This window comes from Python bivittatus, unplaced genomic scaffold (assembly GCF_059951505.1).
Source record: "Python bivittatus isolate LINGU-HERP-01145 unplaced genomic scaffold, Pbiv_v1 ctg000350_np1212, whole genome shotgun sequence".
In the NCBI taxonomy this organism is placed as follows: domain Eukaryota; kingdom Metazoa; phylum Chordata; class Lepidosauria; order Squamata; family Pythonidae; genus Python; species Python bivittatus.
The window spans coordinates 24,658,838-24,679,518 of record NW_028277074.1 but is presented as its reverse complement, the minus strand read 5'-3'; the positions used below and the strand labels follow the sequence as shown (position 1 = coordinate 24,679,518).

General features: G+C 38.4%; 1 protein-coding gene and 1 long non-coding RNA gene across 4 annotated transcripts in view; one reads left to right on the top strand and one right to left on the bottom strand.

Annotated features, from left to right (window-relative positions):
• Positions 1-20,269, top strand: part of LOC103052968 (amine oxidase [flavin-containing] A-like) — a 47,379-nt gene extending 27,110 nt beyond the window's left edge. For all 3 annotated transcript variants that reach the window (XM_088144744.1, XM_088144742.1, XM_088144743.1), the window contains 10 exons: positions 1,994-2,135; positions 5,882-6,031; positions 6,693-6,852; positions 7,335-7,431; positions 9,632-9,685; positions 10,224-10,281; positions 12,537-12,634; positions 13,565-13,676; positions 14,831-14,893; positions 16,536-20,269. In XM_088144744.1, coding sequence (XP_088000870.1) covers positions 1,994-2,135; positions 5,882-6,031; positions 6,693-6,852; positions 7,335-7,431; positions 9,632-9,685; positions 10,224-10,281; positions 12,537-12,634; positions 13,565-13,676; positions 14,831-14,893; positions 16,536-16,709 — 1,108 coding nt within the window. In that variant the 3' untranslated portion in view covers positions 16,710-20,269. The remainder of the gene's footprint in view (positions 1-1,993; positions 2,136-5,881; positions 6,032-6,692; positions 6,853-7,334; positions 7,432-9,631; positions 9,686-10,223; positions 10,282-12,536; positions 12,635-13,564; positions 13,677-14,830; positions 14,894-16,535) is intronic.
• LOC148215145 (uncharacterized) lies at positions 2,761-9,320 on the bottom strand. Its single transcript, XR_015796811.1, has 4 exons — positions 9,228-9,320; positions 7,419-7,520; positions 4,169-4,455; positions 2,761-3,321 (listed from the first exon to the last, which is right to left on the bottom strand). It is a non-coding gene; the product is annotated as an uncharacterized LOC148215145 (long non-coding RNA).
• Positions 20,270-20,681: the final 412 nt, after the last annotated feature.

Genomic DNA, 20,681 nt, shown 5'->3' with positions numbered 1-20,681 from the left:
CTGCCCTTTCAACAGTCCCCAGGAAGATTAAGAACAGTTCAAAAGTTCAGCAGGAAGGCAACACTTAACATCCCCCTGGGATGAGTAAGGGATTAGGAGTAAGGCATCTACATCTCAAAGACTCTACTAATCACATCTCCTATTGTCCCTTCAACAAGCCTATCATGCTAGTAAGAAACACAGCCACCCTGGAAGACTTTTATGGGGTCCCCCTAACCAACTTTTTTAGACTGAGGAAGCTGGTTGGACAAGTAGCAAAACGTCTCTAACCAAAAAGAAAAGAAGTCCAGTTGCCATGACTCAACCTCCAGACTACTTCCAGGTTAAATGAAGCCTGCACATCTTCAGTTGAATGCATAAGTAGGGCTTGTGTGGTTATAGAAATACTAAGAAACAAAAAGCAAAAAAGCACTAATGATAACATTGGAACTGTATTGGTCTTCCTTTGAAGAAAGAAAACCCCTGATTAACGAAACAGTACTTACTAACTTGTAATATAGCTTTATTCAGTAAAAGAGATTGGATTTCGTATATACCCATCTAGCTACTGAGTTTAAGACTGCTCTTGCTAATGCCAAACCTTTGATTGGAAATATCAGTATTACTTAATAACTTGTACTGGTGCTCTGCACATTCTGTACATATCCACTCTATGGTCCTTTGTAAAATAGGAGGATTAAGTTTTTGTTCTGAAACGCTTCACTTTTCTCAGCATGGAGGAGACATGCTCTATCTGAGGCAGCCTTCCCCTGATAGTCACATGTGGTTTTTCATTTTCTTCCATGATCTGTATTTTGTTTTGCCAAAAGATTCCAAATTGTGGATGATGTGAAGAAGGGAAAAGATAGTGCTTGCAAAAACTGAGTGTTTCTCCAGGCTGTAGTCTTGAGGACTTTGAAACATGCTCAAAGTAGAAATAAAAAGCTACATTTCCCACATTGTGCGCTTTCCATTATGGGGTCTGAATGTACTCACACATTTTTATTAGAGAGTCAAGAACTGTAAGCTGATATCTCCTTTTCATCTTGCAACCTGGTAAAGCTAGGAAAAGAAAACAGAATGAAAATGAAAACTAGCAATTTATCATCAACAGTCATAATCACATTTGGAGGATTGATCTAAATTAGGTTGTTGAGCTTTTGGTGAGGGGTGAAGGCTGTACTTGACCTTTGAATGGCATGATAGAGATGTGTTCAAAAAGTCATTGAGACCAAGAAGTGGACGGGACTAGAATAAATATTAAACCTGGTTGTGTATTCAGTTCATAATAGCCTGAGGTTTCCTGATCAGGGTCAGTTCACTACTAACCCTTCCCTGCCTCATTTCCAAAATTTCACTGTGAAGTCCGGCCACTTGGTTTTTAAGAGATCCAGAAAGCTTATAGCATGGGGCTGTGTCGCATTACTCACATTGGGCATTCTCAGCAAGGAAAATGGCAGACTTCTTACTGGCATTCTTTTGCCCGTTAAAGAAAAAGCCAAGAATTGTTTTCACATGTTAATGATATTCATGATAAGCTTAATAAGACTTCATTTGGAAAAAGAAGAATAATGGTACCAAGTATAAAACAGAATGTTCCCCAAAGCAAAGAACATTGAGTATTTCAGCTACTGAATATGTATGCAGAATCCATTGTTTCTGGGTTCTTGCTACTACGTAAATCATCTGTTTAGAGGAGATGCCACCCAGGCCTGCATGGTGTTCTGTGCTTTTGCAATTTAAATGTCTCTAAGGCTCAACAAAGAGAAGCCTTGGATCCTTTTACGTTTAGTAGCATGGGAACATCTGGGGATATAATAACAGCAATAAATCTTGAAGTGTCCATTACACAATTACACATTACACAAGTAATGGGTAAAGGAAACTGTCATTTATGCAACGTATCTCTCCTTGTCAAATGCAGGAAATATACTTTTTGTGGTTTTCTGTTCTATTTCATTTGTTAGCAAAATAAAATTAATATATGTTGTCCCTGCCTTTGGATTGTATACAGAACTGTCAGGGACTTTGCTACAGTCTTTGTCAACATCAATGTCACTTCAGAGACACATGAAGTCTCTGCTCTCTGGTTCCTGTGGTATGTGAAGCTGTGTGGAGGAACCACCAGGATCTTTTCCGTAACCAACGGAGGGCAGGTAGAGCAAGTGATTCATTTGTCCTTCCTTTTGAGAGTTCAGAATGAATGAATGGGATGTTGCATTTTTGTAATAGGAAGAGTTTTGAAGCATAACAAAGAATACTTTACCAAAAAAAAAAAAAGCTTTTCAGTTCTGGAAACGGGTATCCATTGTGGGAGATCAAAAAAGTCAAGATGGCAGCTGCTATCCTGAGTTTCATGGGCTTCCCCCTGCAGACACCTCCATCTGGAATAACTAAATAAAGTTTTTATTTATTGGCTGCATGTTGATTTCTCCTGAAATTAGATGAATATTATGCCAACCCTTCTACCATTCACCCCATAGTAAGTTCAGTACAATATGGCTGTGGCACTGTAATAATTACATTGTTTAATTGCCGTTGTTACTAGCCAGTGACTATATGCTTGAAAATCCCATATACAACCAGAATCTCTTTTTTTAAAATATAATTTTTATTAAGAAATTTAATTACAATAGTAAAAACCAATATGAGCTAAACTTAGAGAAAGAAAATAGAATGGAAAGAAAGAATAGAAAGTATAGGAAAAAGAAGAAGAAAAATAAAAGAAAGAATATAATAAAGAAAAAGAAAAGAAATTTATGAAGAAGTGACTTCCAACCTTCATCACAACAAGTATAAACAAATTTAATAAATCTTCACCCCCTATAAGGTTAAACAGATATCTCGTCCTCCCATATCCCATCCCTAATCTATAAGCAAATCCATAAAACATCAACTTTTCGACCCTGGTATCAGCAAAAAGTCCATAAAAGATTGCCAGAACATTGCAAAAAAGTCTTATGCAATAAACCAACTTCATATTCCTTCCTTTTACTTCTAACAGTCTTAATCTTTAGTTCATTCGAATATTGTCATAAGATTTGATTTCTCTTAATTTCTTCTCTGTCCCATCACACAGTTTTCTTCAAGGCTTTAACAAGCCTCTTTCATAAATCCAGTAAGAAAACATTTTCCAGGTCATTCTCTTGGTTTATCATTTGTATTTCCCTTTTAATTTTTAAAACCTCAGCCAGCTTCTTTTGTATATCCAGTAAAGAGTCCTTTTCCAAATCCTTCTCTTGTCCTGTCATTTGGCCTTTCGGTACTTTCTCTGCCTTGTCCGATTAAATTTGTTCCACATCTGTCGTTCCTATCTTTTAGACATATCCTTCAATTTAGTCCCTATATTTATAAGAAAATGAAAAGGATGAGAATTTTACAGACAGTGCTACTGCCAACCCTGAATAGCATTAATATTTCATTTGTTTAAAATGAAATCTTTTTTTTTCTTTGCTTGCATTAGGTAAAATGACATGCAGAAATGCTACTCTCTACTGTCTGTTTTCTCATGAGCTCCATTAAATTATGCCTCTGACTGTTACAGAGCTTGCTGATGTTTTTGTTGCTTGTCAGAATTTTATAGCACATTAATTCCTGATTAAGTGTTGTCCTGTTAGGAATAGACCTTTCTCATTGTTTATTCTTAGCCTCTTCTGGCTTTCTTATCTTTCAGTTCCTACTGCTTATTGATGTAGTGAAACAAATCGGTTTCGTAAATGGGTTTTATAGAAATAAGAGTTCACAAGAAAGACTTCTGTAACACTGAAGGTAATTTAGCAAATAAAACACAACGGGAGCAATTTAGCCATAAGAAAATTAATTTAAAAAATAAGAGAGACATTATCTTTATTAGGCCAGCGAGTCTTCTCTGTGAGGATGCTCAGAGTCAGACAAAGAAGTATGCAATTCAGGAAGGACCCATTTTCATGAATATAATTTCCAGCAGCCCCAAACCACACTGCTTCTAACTTAGGAGATAATAAATTCATTGCTGGTCAAAAGTCATTGTAAAAACTCCCATAATTTTAAATTTCATTTAAAATTGGGTGACCAACCAGGGAACATTGCAGAACAATTCCTGCTCTTTTTCAGCGATCAACAAACAAAAAGTTAGTGTAGAAAATTGGAGGAGAACCCCCCAGCATCCCCCCAAGGAGAAAAAGCAGTCCAAAATGTTGCTCATACTTACCAAGAGGCATGTTAACTTATTTCAGAAATAGAAAACACTTGGTATTCACATTGAACAAGTTAAGGACTTTAAATATTTAGGAGTTTTCTTTCCATCACCCACTGCTTGGAAGAAGCAAACAAAGAAATCAGAGTTCAAGGAGGGAGGGCTTCCAGCGCCATCATTCAATTTGGTAGCCATAGGGTCAATTTTGTCCCTGCTGCAATTATTCAGGGCACAGAGTTCTGAGTCTTCTGCTTTATGGAGTTCAGCTTTGTGCTTATCATGACACAAACTAAAAATACAAACTAAGAAAGAAAAGGGAATATATTTTATACTTATCAATAGTCACTTGTTTAGTAATGAATATCCTACTATAATACAATCAATTCAAAATATTATTGTGAAATATCACAAAATCTTTGCCAAGGTAACACGTATTGGTGCATCCTTTGATTGATAGAGGATATTGCCTTTTCCAAAATAGATCACACATTTTTGACAACTATTCCTTGACATGTGGAATAATAACACATTTCCAATTTCTCAATATGATTCTTTTAGCTACTTCCCATGCTCAATACAACCGTATTTCCTGATAAGCAGTCGGACCTTCTCTTCTTTTAACTAAAAACCTGTTGGAGAGCTCGGATAAACACAACACTGAAGCCTGTGTTGTTTCTTCCAAATTCATACCCCAAAATTTGTCCTGCAATTTATTGCTATGAGGGCCAGAGCAACTGTAGCAGATTGTTAGCAGCCCACACTTGGAGATATAAATCTGTAGGAGGACATGGTTTTCTGTAGAAGGATTGCCCTTCCAGTAACGTAGGCATCAGAAACATAAGACATAGTTCCTGGACTTGGGTTTTAGAGGATCAGGATCTGGGTTGTGCTTAGAACCCCAACTGATGAACCTTGCTGGCCACCCAGCAAGATTGGGCAGATGCCACTCTGTTTTATCCCCATCTCTCTTTTGATAAGCAGAGTTATCAGAGCTAACATCAGTGCATGTCTTTTTGTAGCAAGCTTCTTCCCTGGTTATTTTTCAGATCATCAGCTATATGAGGTGATCATGATGAAACTCTTCCTTCATGTTCAGCATCATTTATGGCCTTTTACCCGAAGGTAGCCTTCCCCAACCTGATGCCCTGCAGGTGTATTGAGACTTTTACTTCCAGAATTTCTAGTTAGGGTAACATACTGATTGAGTATTCTGGGAATTGTAGCCGCATCACACTGACAGATCACTAAGTTAAGGAAGCCTAACTTACGTATGTATATTCCTAGAGAGGAATATAGTATTCACAGGAATAGTTTGATTTGTAGTTGTAGATGAATTTAGCTGACATTTATTTATTTACTTGCCAACCATACTTATAACCTGCTCCACTTCCAAAGGACTTTAGTTGGTGTATAACGTCAGGCGAAAAGAAGTTAAAAAAAAAAAGTGAAATCAGACCAATATCAAAAAACAATCATAACCACATAGAAGCAAAGATAAAACCCAAGGTAACCGCCCTCAGTCAGCTGGGACTTCTTTGATGTCATTCCTCTAGCAAAAGCCTTTTTATTTTGCAGTCCAGTTCCTCAAAATATTTTGCGATATTAATTTGTTATGATTACTTGAAAATCTTAGTGGATAGCCTACTCTAAGCTGAACTGAGCTACACTGTACCAATTATGTATCTTAACACTGTCTTCTCATTTTGCTGACGTGTTTGTTGTTCCTAGGAGAGGAAGTTTATTGGAGGTTCTGGACAAATTACAGAAAAGATAATGGAACTACTTGGAGATAAAGTAAAACTTGAGAGTCCTGTAGTCCACGTTGACCAGTCAGGTGATAATGTCATTGTGGAGACACTGAACCATGAGATATATAAGGTAATTAAATAAAATTAAAATAGTATGCATTTAAAAGGGAACATGCCTGATACAGCTTTTAGCCCAATGTAATTAGCCCCACTATTGTATGTAGCTCTGCATTTCGTATTACTCAAGAAGCTTTTCAAGTTGGTTTTACTGATATATTTATAAGAGATTCTTCTCATGTGATACTGTAATTGGCTCCTGACATTTCACTGTCTTCCATGTGTCTTGTTTTCTTGTTTTGATTGCATCACTGGACTATCAGTACAGTAGTTGTAGCTTTCATTTATGCCAGTATAAATATTGGATTAATGAAATACCGAATGAATGTATCTAGAAGGCTGTAACATGCTATATACACATCAGTATTTCTAATTTGAATGAAGTACTTATGCCACAGTAGATATGTCTTTAACATATTGCAAGAAATGCTAATCTTTGACTTCTGTGATTAATCTTCTGGAAAATACATCCTGAAAGAGACATGAGTTCATCCCAGAATGAGCTGTAGTAAAGGAGAAGGTGAAGGAGAAGAAGCTCTTTGAACTGCAATTGTATTTTCATTGTTTTAAAGTCTTTTAGAAACACCAGAGACTCTGAAAAGGATCAAAATAAATTAAAATATAGAAATGGTTTTCAAAATGTGTCCAATGTTTGCCTGTGTTGTATTTAACAGGGCAAGTATATCATTAGCGCCATTCCACCAATATTGACTGAAAAGATTCATTTCACGCCAGAACTGCCAACAATAAGAAACCAATTAATCCAGCGCCTCCCCATGGGTTCTGTTATTAAATGCATGATGTACTATAAAGAAGCCTTCTGGAGGAAGTTGGGTACGTGTGGAATCTGTTTAAGGGCAGTTAAGAATGTTCTAATACCTTCAGACCAAACTTCACATAATATGAACGACCACAGAAAAACGGATTTTGCTGCAAAACAAAATGGGGGGGGGTTACGCAGCAACCATCTGACAGGCTGTAATATATGGCTAGGGGGCTGAGATTGCCTTGCATAGGCCTGGCCTGGTTTATGGATGTGTTACAAACACCAGCATTGATATACTCTTTCTTTACACAAGACATAGTGAATTGTAGTGTAAGAGTTAGTTACACTTTATCAGATTAAAGGGTTCCATTTGCTTTCACAAATCCCTTGGAAGGTTAGAAACAGGAAGATTTGGCAGGATATCTCTAAATGTTTATTTGCTAACAAGGAATGTAAAAGTTTGCAAAGGATCATTGAAAATATTTGCCAGGAAATTATGCTCTGGTTTGCATTTTTCTGGTGGTCATCCTACTTTTATTTTTCCTGTCAGGTTTGTGTGGTGCCACAATCATTGTGGATGATGAGGCTCCCATTTCAGTAACATTAGATGATACTAAACCAGATGGATCCATACCTGCTCTTATGGGGTAGGAAATCCAGCATTTATGTCTTTGGCTGCCAAACATGAATAAAGTTTTATTGAATATTTGCTCATAGGAATGTGCCTTGAGAGAACCTGTCAAAAAAAAATCAGATTTGTGTCATATTAGTTCCCACATGTATGTTCTCAGTTCTGTCCTCTTTCCTTCATGTAACATGACCTTTTACCACTTGTGGTTAGGCTCATTGAACTCTGCATGGAACATAGAACACCTGTCCTGTTGCCTGCAAGAAATGTCCTTACTTCCATTCCTAGCACTGCTAGGGAAATGTGTATCTGTTTCATGTCACGCTGCACAATAATGTCATGCCATGACATTATTGTGGCATGTACTGAATACCTCAGGTTCCCACCACTTTTGGAGAACAGCCTACTGCATAGGCAATAGACATTGTCCAAGTAAAACTTCCCTATATATGTTTAAATTGATCATGCAGGGTCCTGGAATTTATTTCATGATGATAGACATGATGTGCGGAAGCAAAAGCTAGATTCAAGCATGCATAATCTTTTGAGAAATACCAAGCCTCCCGAGGGCTCATGTGCTTCTCTTTCCACTCTAGTTTTTCCATGTGGAGAAGATCAACCAATTGCTTTCCTTCTATCCTTGATTAAGAGTGGTCGACTCTTAAGATGTGGCTAACCTTAATTGTAGTTTGTCGAAACTACTCAGCATCGTAATTCATGGTTTGAACTTGCTTGTTCCAAACCACAGTTAAGCTACCATTCATTGGGTTTAGAAGACACGATAGGATATATTTAACTGAAATAGATACAAAAGCTTTCAAATGCCTCAGTCTTTGTATCTATCTCACAAGAAGTGAGGAAAGATATGTGTGCTAATGTTACAATCCTTTCAGAATGAGTATGTTGGTTTAATAAGAAATTCAAGCCTTTACCGTGTATTTTACATCTTTTAACTCCACAATCTTGCACTGGATCACCATGCATTTTAAACTCCATGCAAAATAGCAACACCTTCTTATGATTCTCTGCTCCTGGGATTATGGGCCCTCAAAAGGGAGGGATGGGGAAAAGATGGAAGCTTCCAGAGACTCTCTGTAAGTCAGCCACACCATTGCCTCTGGATACAGAGCCTACTGCTTCCGTATGCCCTTCCTTCCCCTTAGACCCCTCCTACTCCCTTTCTTTCCTATCACATGTGCATCCCTCCGCACAAAAAAAGAGGTGTCCCTGCTTTATTGCATAGTGTCAGTACCCCATGCAAACTGCACGCAGAACATTCTTCATAGACCAGCCACCAAGAAGAAGTCCAGCTGAGCCTGGCCCAAGCTCTTCTCCATCTCTGGCTACATTGCCAGTCCCTTGCTGGTTGTCACTGCATGGCTCAGAGGTGTTTATGGTGGGGGAGAACAAGTGCATTTCCTCTGATTACGTGCAGAATCTAGCTGGCTTGTCTTGTGACTCAGTGCAGTCAAGTTTCTGGAAGCTCTCCACTGGCCTTGAACCCAAAATGGGAGCATGACTCAGACCGCAACCAAATCTTCACTGGATAAAATGATAACAGGCTGAGGGAGGAAGACATGGGTGCCAAAGCTAAGGTGGGAGTTCAGTTAAGAAGCATTGGGATAGCCATAATCCACCAAGCTGCTCCACTGTGAGGCAAAGAGGTTAAACTTTCAGCTGGTAATGAAGGACTGGTGCTCCTGGCAGTGGCCCTTCACTCTCACAGCTCTATGCCTACTTTTGAAAGCAATGTGCACAGCCCACTGGCCTTCTGCAGCTGCTTGGCAAGGATGGGATGGTGCAGCTGGAAACTACCTTTTACCATGGATGTTGAAGTGATTCTTCTCTTCCCACTGCTGCTGCCCTGATCTGCTCTTAGCTGGGCATGGAGCTTTTCCCTTTGCCCAAGAGCAGGAACAAAGGTCTCACAGGGATCTAGTTTGGGCAAGCCCAAAAAAACTCTGAGGCCTTCACATTTGCCTTTGGTCCTGGAAAGAGAGGGAGTCTCAATCTACAGTTTGAGAATGCCAGCTATGCATTTAACTTTCTGCTATATTTGTGGCTGAACAAGTGCCATGCAAAAACTACATTGGTTGTATGTATGTATGTATGTATGTATGTATGTATGTATTTTCTTGGAAGACAAATATTGTTCATGTGAGTTGCATTGAGATATGCTCATTTATGCAATACTGATGGACAATTCTTTTTCTATTTAGATTTATCCTTACAAGAAAAGCCTTTAGACTAGCAAATGTTAGCAAAGAAGAGAGGTAAGAAGCAGCAGCTTTTGGAAGCTTTTCTAATTTAAAAGTTTGTTTTTTATTCTCTAACAATAATAAATTCTGTATTAATCTGCAACTACAATATTGCTTTCCACCCTTGCTGCTGCAAGAGAATAACTTCACATAACAAGCTATTAATCCAGATTTCCCATATGTGGGAACTTATTTCGGAGGAGGAAAGCTGGTATCTTGAATTTCACCATATAACCAGAGGGTTATAGTAAAGGGATAGAGGAGAAAATGGAAGTGCTCCTGATGCACCCCTCCCCAACAGTACTGCAGTACTGAAGATGATGGGGAAATCTGCTACTTTTGTGTGTGAATTTCAGTGTAGTGTAGAATAAATATTTCTGGAATTACGCATTTATGTATCAAAAGTTGACTTCTATTGTGGCTTAACTGTATTATTTACTTATCTATTTATTCATCTCATTTCTATACTGCCAAAACTGAATGCCTTGTGATGTTAATTTAAAAGCTAATGATGAATTTAGGTTAGTTTTAAACATTGTCATTCTTTACGTAGAAAGAGAAAAATCTGTGAACTGTACGCTAAAGTGCTGGGATCAGAAGAAGCTTTACATGTAAGGAAGAACATCTAAAATTGGTGGAGTGTTGATTGTTACAACGTTATGATCAGGCCATGTGAACATTTGGGGTATATGCTCATATTAAAATTATTTAATACAGCTTCTTGAATAAAATCCTGAAGGATCAACGCAATGATGCTTTTTCCCAAGCATTTCAGGTACACAGTGGAAGGTACATTTGGGCTGATAGAGAAGTGGGGGAAGGATTTGAAGATCATGCTGCAGGGCGGGAAATTTGAAGTACTGGTACTTTTGGGTAACTAGAAAGAATAGTCTTTTATTATGAAGTTAACCCTTTTGATAACTGTGAGTAAGTCCACCTGCAACAAAATGATGGCTTAACAGAAGAAGCGTAATGCCTTGTGATTTCTAGAATCTCTTAGAGACAGGAGTTTGACAAAAAACTGTGAGCTTTGGCTGGACTGCTGAAAATGAGATGCGGCCTTGGGAGATAGGATTTGGGCTTGGAGATCTATCTGATCATTTTGCTGTTTGCTGGAGGAGTCTTTTTGCATCCATTGGCTGGATTCACACAGCACATTTAAACCAGTCAGCCACTAGCTTTTTCATAGCTTTGTCTTTGGACCCAGCAATATATAACCATGCTAGCTGGGTCAAAGGGTGTTATTTTGGGAAATATGCAGGCCATATTCACTTCCTCCATTCCTACCTAATATCCTATGAAGTCTTGCGCCAACACTTATTATATAAATTGTCCCTTCCCTATTGCACAGCATTGCATCAAGATGTTTGGGAGGCATTTTCTTTGTTGTCAGGCATTTTCTTTGTTGTCAGGCCTCAACAGCACATTTTGTAATGGAGAGTTCATTATACATTTCCATCTCATTTCCTGGAGGTTTGGTTTGCAAAATTTGGTCACTGCCCCACAATTGACTACATCTCACATGACACACTGACTAGAGAATAGCAGTTTGAGTCAAAATTGCTCTGATACAGTTTTGGGTTAAAACTGCTTCTTGATTGTCCCTGATGTTGTCTGGATTAGTAGTTTCACCAGTTTTCTGTACGACAACTGACTGAGTTAAATTGGGTGAATCATCGTGTTCTGCAAAGATTTATCAACAAATCAAATATAGTTTGCCTGCTTTTCTAAAGGCAGCTAAATGCTACAGCAGTGTTCTTGGACTTTGCAATACTTACTGCAAACTTAAGAATGTGGGGCAATATTTTGTGGTTGAACAAATGTAATATTCAACTGCCAGTTTCAAAGCTATGAATTGTACCAAAGTTACATTCTCCCCATAGTTGTGTCCTCACTGTTCCATACATTTCTGCCCCCTCTCCTCTTTTTGGGTTTCTGCACTTTCATTTGGCAGCAGAAAAGAACAATTATTCTTAACTCCTAAAGCTGTTTACTAGTGTCAAGCACCACACAGCTGAGCAAGAGCAAGAACACAAGAATTACAGTAAGGTATCTTTATTGCTAGTCTTGGGGCAAATACTGTACCAAATCTTGCAAATTCCAAGAATTTCCAATCTAATTTTTAGTGACTTCATTATGGTGGAGTCTCTTTGAATTATTTGAAACAGTTCTTCCTTGCAACCTGAGTTGGTACTGTATTTACAAGATAAGCTACCAATAGACTTGTATTCTTTCTCTTGATTGTTCATGTCTAAACTCTCTTTTGTTACATTCCCAGCCTCTCCACAATTTCTCACATTTATGGGAACTCACTAGAACCACCTGGTGCTTTTGAACTCAGTGAACAAGACTAACTAACTTCTAAAATTGATATGATTAAGATTACAACAGATTAAACAACAGGTTGATGTTCTATTTTCATCAAAATACTCACTTTCTTTCCCAATGGGAAAAATTGCACTTCTCTCCTGAATATTATGCTGGAACCTATAGGACATAACTTCTGATTCCTCACCATGGGACTATAATATGTGAAAAGAGTATGAGTTCTGGAAATTACAGATTCTCTTCATTAAAAAGTTGCAACAATAAACATTATCTACCAGTTCTTGGAAAAACAAAGCTTTGTGCTGCACAATTGTTTATTCACTAGCCAGGAAGCATGACATCTAGCTTCCAAATTGTTGAGTCAGAGCTCTATCGGCATGTAGGCTGTGAAGTTTAACCCAGTACTGTTCAGTTTGTATGACTCCGCTTCTATGTAGTCAAACTGAGAAAATATCTAGTAATCCTAATTTTAACTCTGCCATCATTTTTTTTTGTTTTTAAAATTTGCTTTACTTTTCATCTTGGTTTATTCTTACAGCCAGTGCATTATGAAGAAAAGAACTGGAGTACAGAACAGTATTCTGGAGGCTGTTATACAGCGTACTTTCCACCAGGCATTATGTCCCAATATGGAAGGTAAAACAAGATAATAGTGTTCCCTCTCTCGCTCTCTCTCGGCATTGTTACCCAAATCTTGGATTTTTACAGCTACCAGAAAAGTGAGCTAATCTCACATTTGAAAGAAAGGTTTATAAAAAATATTACATATTTGGCAATAATAAAGTTACAGCTAGTGCTTTTGACTTTAGTGCTGTTGAATAGAAGAAACTCAAATACAAAAACAGGGTTTAACTACAGATTATTTGTGGATATGCACTTGGAATCATATGGAAATTGCTGAAGTGGTAATGCCTTAGGATAGTGTATTTGCTGTTCTGGGAAAATAAAGGTGGGAAGGAAGAAAGATAAATAAATGAATGGCTTCACTTTCTTTCAGATGGAGTTGGGCTACATTTAAAATTCAGGTACTTAATAGTGCCATTGCAAAATAAGCAGATGCTTTGCTCCATGCATTCCTTTTGTCTTCACTGATTTGTGAAAAAGACAGCCTTTGAATGAAGTAGATCTTGAAGTATAAGGCAATACCAGTATTCTTCCCAATCTAGGTCTGCCAGCATCCCAGATGTAGCTGGGATTAAAGGTTTATTCATGACAGATTTGAGTTGTGGAAAAAGTCTTACTGCTTGGTGCATATAGCAGCATGATAAGACAAATGGGTAGCAAAGATGTACCACTTCCCTTCTACTCTTGAAAACCCAGCATACTGGGTGTTCATTTTGATTAAGTATGAGAAAGTCACCACAATCTATCAATCAATCAATCAATCAATCAATCAATCAATCACAGAAAGGGTGTTGCAAAATGTTCATGTTCCTTGAAACAAAACTTTAGTCAAAGTTCATGGAAAATTTAAGATAGCACTAGCACCTGTTTTTGTTCATAAAAGCATACTAGCTACAAGTGAGCTTACTATCTCCATTTTATTTGTATGTGTTTTCTTTAAAGAATAATACGTGAGCCAGCTGGTAGAATCTACTTTGCTGGCACTGAGACAGCAACCCAGTGGAGTGGCTATATGGAAGGAGCTGTGCAGGCTGGAGAGAGAGCTGCTAGAGAGGTAAACAGAACCACTACTATTTACCACCTTCATTAAGGACCCAACTAAACTAGTTTTATTTGAAAGGAGATTGGTAACTTGGCACTGATATTTTCAATATTGCTGTACTAAAGAAAAAGACATTTCAAATTAGAAGGACCAAAGGCCAATGAAATATACAACAAGATACTGTGACAGTTTTTTCATACATTACTAAAATTGCTAAGACAAAGCATTTTTTCATGCCTAGCTTAATTTTTCAACCAGAGTGCTAATTTAGTAAGCCTGAACAACTTGAATGATATGAAGAGGCTATTTAATTTAAAGCTTTTGCAGTCTTCTATACCACCTGTTTTCTGCAAGGATATGTATATCCTTGGTAGATGGGATGTAGTTCATGCATACCATGAGCAAAGGCAAAGTTGAAGTTGTTAGAGCAGAAATGTCAAGACTGAACACTGATATTCTGAAAGACAGCAAACTAAAATGGACTGGAATGGGTCATTTACCATCAAAGGAGTAACAGATCTATTACTGTGGACAAGAAGACCATAGAAGAAATGGAGTAGCCATCAGTATTAACGGAACAGTGCCAAAATAATTGCATGATACTAGGCTGTGGAGGTAGCAAAGCTTAGGGTCAAAGGAGTCCCTCTCAGATCTAGAACAGGAGGAAGGTAGCAAATATGATGGATGTGCCCCCAGTTTCATCTGGACTTATTTTGTAAATACCATGACTACTATGAACACACTGTATTTGGACTGATCTGGAAGACCTGGATATAGGATGGTGAACTTGGAACTGGTTCTTATGTGTCTTTCTCCTAAGGGGTGATGGGTTACCTCTTGTGGTGTTACCACTTTTCCAGGCTGTCTAGTCTCCCATCACAGCCATACTGGTGATATTTGAATCTGGGAATTATATGGAAAGGTCAGAAAATGAGATACTTACCACATGAGTGCTTTACTTCCCCAGAAGTCAATGCTATTTGCTTTCCCTGTTTCAGACATTACTTTTGTCGTTTGGGAATTCAGCATAAACAAATAGCATCTGTATTGCACATACAGTAGATAAATGTTCTCTTGGCAATATTTTTATCTCTTCCATTCCAATTGCATGATGTGTGTGATATAAAAAGGATTATTGTTACCGGAATGCAACTTTTCTCTTCCAGATATTGTACATCATGGGAAAAATTTCAAAGGATGAAATTTGGGTACCAGAACCAGAATCAAAGGCAAGTGTTCTCACAAATGATCTTCTAAGAACTCTGAATACTTTCTTCATATATTGCCTGTATATATGACTGTAGCACTCTAATTTTTAAGCCTAACGGAAGATGAAGATGCCTAATGGAAAATTGACTGTGGACTTAAGAACAGATATATTAACCCAGTTTGTAGAGAATGTATTTATAGAATGCATTTATTATGAACAGAGACAGCCACAGTTGAAAATCTTTCTATTTCTGGCAGCATTTTACTTTTTCCACCATCTCACACATACATAGAAAATGAATATAAATACATAGCTTTGAAGGTACTCTAAGTGTTTATGATACCATTGCAACTTGGTGCAGAGGTATTATGGTAGGAAGATGGAGAGTAGATATCAAAGAAATAGAAGGGGTTTTTTGTCCATTGCTGCTACTGATAGGAAGCATCCTCAGATGTGCATTTAATAGATGGACACAATGAGTTCTACTAAAGAAATATATGGGCTGGTTCATATAAAACGACAAAATCTCTTTTCTCTTTCCTTCCTCTAGCTATGAATATGAATATCTGAGTTAAGTTCAAGGCAGGAGTACTTCACCTTTTTCCTACCCTGCTTTTCATATTGCCCACCAGTACCTGTACTCTCACTATATAGCTATTTCCTTTTCCTAAGTTCATTTATGTTCTCCCAGAAAGTCTCTTAGCATTTTTTTTTTTTTGGGCCATTATTCAGCACATGTTAAAACAGTGTTTTGAGGAATCAAAATTTGAACTGGTCACACTCCTTTTTGCCTCTTTCATTTTCTTTGTTTTCAGATTGAAAAAACAAAATAAGAACTAAAAAAGTTAAAAGAAAAAAAGGGTGAGGGGGAATAGAAACTTAAGGCTACAAACTCAGAAACACATATAAATATATTAATAGATATATGATCTTAAGGAGAAATAGAAGCTTTTTAATCAATCCATATGAAGTATTACTGTCCAGAATGACATTTGTACAGACCAATCAGGACAAATATTCGTGATATTTCAGAAGCGTAATAGTCACTAAGCAAATATGTAACAGAGAGACACTGTCAAGATCACTGGTTGCTACCATCTCATTCAAATAAAGTTCTCTGGCACAGCTATGCCAGTCTTACTCTTATTCTGGCGTGCGTTGTTGTCAGGCACATGAAATTTGGTTGTAAGTGTGTGCATTGGTCGGAAAATGAAATTTGTGATCAGTTGCTAAACGAGGTAGCTGCTAAATGAGGAGTGGCTGTAATAGACCTAATTAGTGGTAACCAGATGTGAATTTATTTATCTTTAACTGTAAGTATTCCAAAACTCACTGTTTTTTGATGAGGAGGAAGATGTGCCATACCTATAAATACGATCCAGTGAAATGTGTATTTTAATTTTCCAGTGTTTTGCAGTAATAAACCAAGTAGCTAATAATAGGAATTGGGAACCAATTTCTTATGTGGCATCAGTTCAGAAGTAGACAATAGATGCTCAATTGCATTTCTGCAGTTTCTAAAAATGAAGTGTATCTGAGTGTGCATTTGCATAGAATTAAATAGGATTCAACTGAGGTAGGGAAGCTTCCTGATAAAACTGCACTATTTTGCAGCTTAAGTTGCTCAGATTGCCCTGCTCTAACAATGTGTTCCCTCCTAGGAGGTTCCGGCGCTCCCAATTACCACTACATTTTCGGAAAGAAATTTGCCATCTGTTCCCGGACTGCTGCTCTTCCTTGGATGGTCTACTTTCATCACCTCATTGGCTATAACTGGATTCTTTGCCTATAAAAAGGGACTTCTTTCCCGACCATGTTCTAGAGTGGCCAATTAAATTCTCACATAAAATTACAACCTATTATTATCCCAGTAAGTTTTTTGTTCATGGGCCAACATTTTAATTTTGTTAATTAATTTAAAAATGTTTTAAGGAAGTCGAATGACAAAAGTTTAAGACAATGACTTAGGGAGTTTGACAACCCTTGCCTGACATGCATTTTTGCCTTTTTTAATAGAACCGTGTGGGTTATTTAACTTTTCAACAGGAGAAATCTCTCAAGGGTTGCTGTTGGTATACAAGGCACTCTTGTACAGAATTCCACTTAGCATTCTCCCTAGAAAACATTTTTTTTAATATTCAAAATTTATTAAGTATAATTACCTAACAAGAATTATGTGAGGGCCTGCTGGATTGCATGTAGAGTTTCCATCACTGGTCTTGGTGGGTAAGTGCAAATGTACAAAGTCAGCAAGCTTGCATTGTTGCTATTTTATCTCCTTCTCTTTTCTTTTGCAGAGTCCTTGGGGGTTCTCTAAGCTTGCTTGTTTGCTTGCAAACGTTTCGTTACCCAGCTAGGTAACACCTTCAGTGCTAGAATGGAATGGGGTTTGCTCTCTGTTTATATACTGTGGCATGCCCTGCCAGTGTTGGTGGGGGGTTTGTTTTGTTTTATTTTTTCCTCTGCTAGTTCCTTGATTAGGGTATTGTTTACTGCTTAACTGTATGTCTGGTGGTAATCTTGGTGTTAATCTCTGCTTATCTGGGTGATGGTTGCTGGTGAGGAGATGTTCTGGTCTTTTTGTTTTCCTTTTTATTGTCTCCTTTGAATAGTGTGTAGATGTTGTTTATCTCTATGTGCTTGTTGATGGCTGCCTTGTCTGAATACCAAGCTTCCAGGAATTCCCTCGCATTTTGCTTGATCTAAGATGCTGACAGTTTCCCAGTTGAAACTATGGTTAAGTCTGTCCATGTGATGGACTGGAATTGTGGAATCGGGGAGTAAAGAATTGGGAAGATTGATGTCAGGTTTAGCCCAGGGAACTCCAGGAGACCATACAGATTCAATCCAACAAGGTTTATTAGCTGCAACCTCTATCAAAAATCTTCCCAGACTGAAACCTCAGTTCTCAAAGTCAGCCAGTCAAAACAGAGTGAATCCCTCAGGGAGGTGGCAGCCTCATCCGCTTATCTCTTCCCAGCGCTTCAGGAGATGAAAGAGCATTCTTTACTCCCCGATTCTGGCCCCCACAATTCCAGTCCATCACAGTCCATGTGTTGTGAAATTAAGGAGTTTTCATTGTGACACGCTTCCTTTGTTTTACTTGGAACTGGCACCGCCTCCAATGTAGCATATTTGTGCAGTGCACAATTTGCTCACTAGGTTGTAGAAGCCCTGAATCTCCCAACTGTCTAATGTGTACCATAGAACCTATAGAGAAGGTGGCTGAATCAATTTCAAAAACTCTTTTAAAACCTAAACCTTTGAACTTGTTTTTTAAAATAAGTTCTTATCTTTTCACTTGGTTTTCTAGAGTGCTGTAAGTTTGTGCCTTGCTGCCTCTGATGCCCAGGTTTTCTGGCGTGGCATAGTTACATTAGAGAGCCAGTTTGGTGTAGCAGTTAGGTCATGAGGCTAGAAACCAGGAGACTGTGAGTTCTGGTCCCACCTTAGGCACGAAGCCAGCTGGATGACCTTTGGCTAGTCCCTCTCTCTCAGCCCTGGGAAGGAGGCAATGGCAAAGCACTTCTGAAATGTTGCCAAGAAAACTGCAGGGACTTGACCAGGCAGTCACCATGAGTCAACACTGACTGCAAGTCCCCCCCCCCCCAAATTAAATTGCAAGCTTGGTTCCTCTAGGAAAAAATGCTCTCAACATTTTCACCCCCAGGATAGAGTTCTGGCTTGCAGGCAGTTTAATGTTGAGGCCGCAGCAGAAGACTAGCACAGTGAACTACAGTGTTAGAGCTAGGTGGGTTAGAGAGAAAGAGCTTTGCACAGAACAAATGGCATTCATAGCCAATCCTCTTCTCCCTTATTAAAAGAAGTAAATATTTGAGCCAGCACATACAAAATTAAGATAAAGCCCCTCATAGCCAGTCACAACTTAAATTCTAACACGGTCTTTTTAACCAGAGTTATTGAAAGGGAAAAGGATAGGGTACAGTAGATTCATCAGGGCAGGTTATTTGAACTTCTTGCTGACTATCTCTTGTAGAAGCATGGGATAAATGTGCAAATGTTCCAGCCCTGTAATATTTTGCAAGTCACTATCCACTTTGCCAGGATCTGAGAAAGCCGTTACAATTCAATCTGGAAAGTTCCAGGTAGATTTGAAGCTATCCAATTCAATCCATTGATCCAAATCAGGTCTTCATTTTGATTCATGGCTCTGGCCTGCATAGACAATTTGAACAAATCTCCAAGTCAACCCTTTGTACAGTCCTATTGTTCATAACATGCTTTGTATCTCTTTATGTAACCTTTTACATATGTACAAAGACATACATATGTAAGCAAATATTAGAGGAATTTCTTCCCTGCTCAAATAAGCAACACTGTCCCCTAATGGAGGGTGTGGGGTGAGAGATGTATCCATCTCTGTAAATCCGGAAGTGAAATGGGACAGGTGATACTGAAGGAAAGCATTCTGGCAAGGATTCAAATCAACCACTTAGATATGCTTGGCTATCTTCAGAACTAGCAACAGAATACTTGGCATTTCTGTTCTCCAGGCTTAGTATCTTGCGTAGGTGGACTGTTCAAGCTGGGGTCACAATACAGTTTTGTTCAGAGTCATTCAATCCCACTGGATTGCAAGAGAAAGTGAAGGATGTCCTCCATGAAAATCTACCTGATCCAGTGCAGATTTATTCAGTAGTATGATCCTGTGAGCATAGGAGGACCACTTTCCAAATAAACATGCACTGGTTACAGCCTCAAAAGTGTTCAATTTTTGGTTGGAAAATGTCCAGGAGTCACAGATTTCTCCATTCTCAAAGATACAATACTGTTTCACACCTGCTCCTCTCCTTCCTCAATGTTGTAGCTGCTACAAGATCCAAAATCTGGGAGGACAAATTTCTAAGAGGGTCACATCCTCCTCCTCACTTAACTAGGTCTTGGAAATAGTTGCCATGTCTGTCTATTCATGAATGACCACTATCAATTCATGAATGAACACAGTCTTATTCCAGACAAACTTGGCATTTACCAGCAGCAACTGGAGACCAAGGTCACCAAGAATCCAGCCCCATGGACCCAGATTAAAGACATGGGGCAGGAAGAAAGAACTGGCACTAAATTGCTTATTTTCCTTCTCCTGGAATGGCTTGCTCACCCCCATCCCCAATTCCTGCTGTATCCCCCACTTTTGAAGTCAACCCTACAGTCAGCTGAGGGTAGTCGGCTGACTGTAGGAACCTAACTACCTTGAGCCATACTACCTCTCTTCGACAAACCTATCCCATTACAGCTAGTTAACATTTACAACCTGGTCTATCAGCAGTGTGGCAAGCCACTCTAGCCAGCCTACCAATTCCAGCTGACCTGCTATCTTTCATACCACATCCCCCATTCCCACCTCTAACTTCCTATTCCCCTTAATAAATTACCATATAGCACAAACTAATATAAATCAGTACAGTGCTCTTCCTACCTCTCTTATCACAGCCTAACTATCTGATGGGTCAACAAATATCGGAATGATAAGCTACTCTGTACGAAAACACACACTCATTTTCAAATCTGACTTTTCCAGGTAGGCCAAAAAAAGGAGCCCAGCCAGAAATCTTGGAGACAATACCAGTCCTTACAGATAATACCTTAAATGAGAGGGAGCAATGCTTGATTTGATAGAAGAGTGTTTCATATCCCCATTAATCTATAAAATCACTAATTTCTCTTATGGAGTTGTTGGAAGGCTTAACAGTATACACCTGTGGAGAAACTGATATCTGTGCATATATGATGCCCATGTAGGGTTTGCGCATAATGATAATTGCTGGCATTTCTGAAAGCTTTTAAGT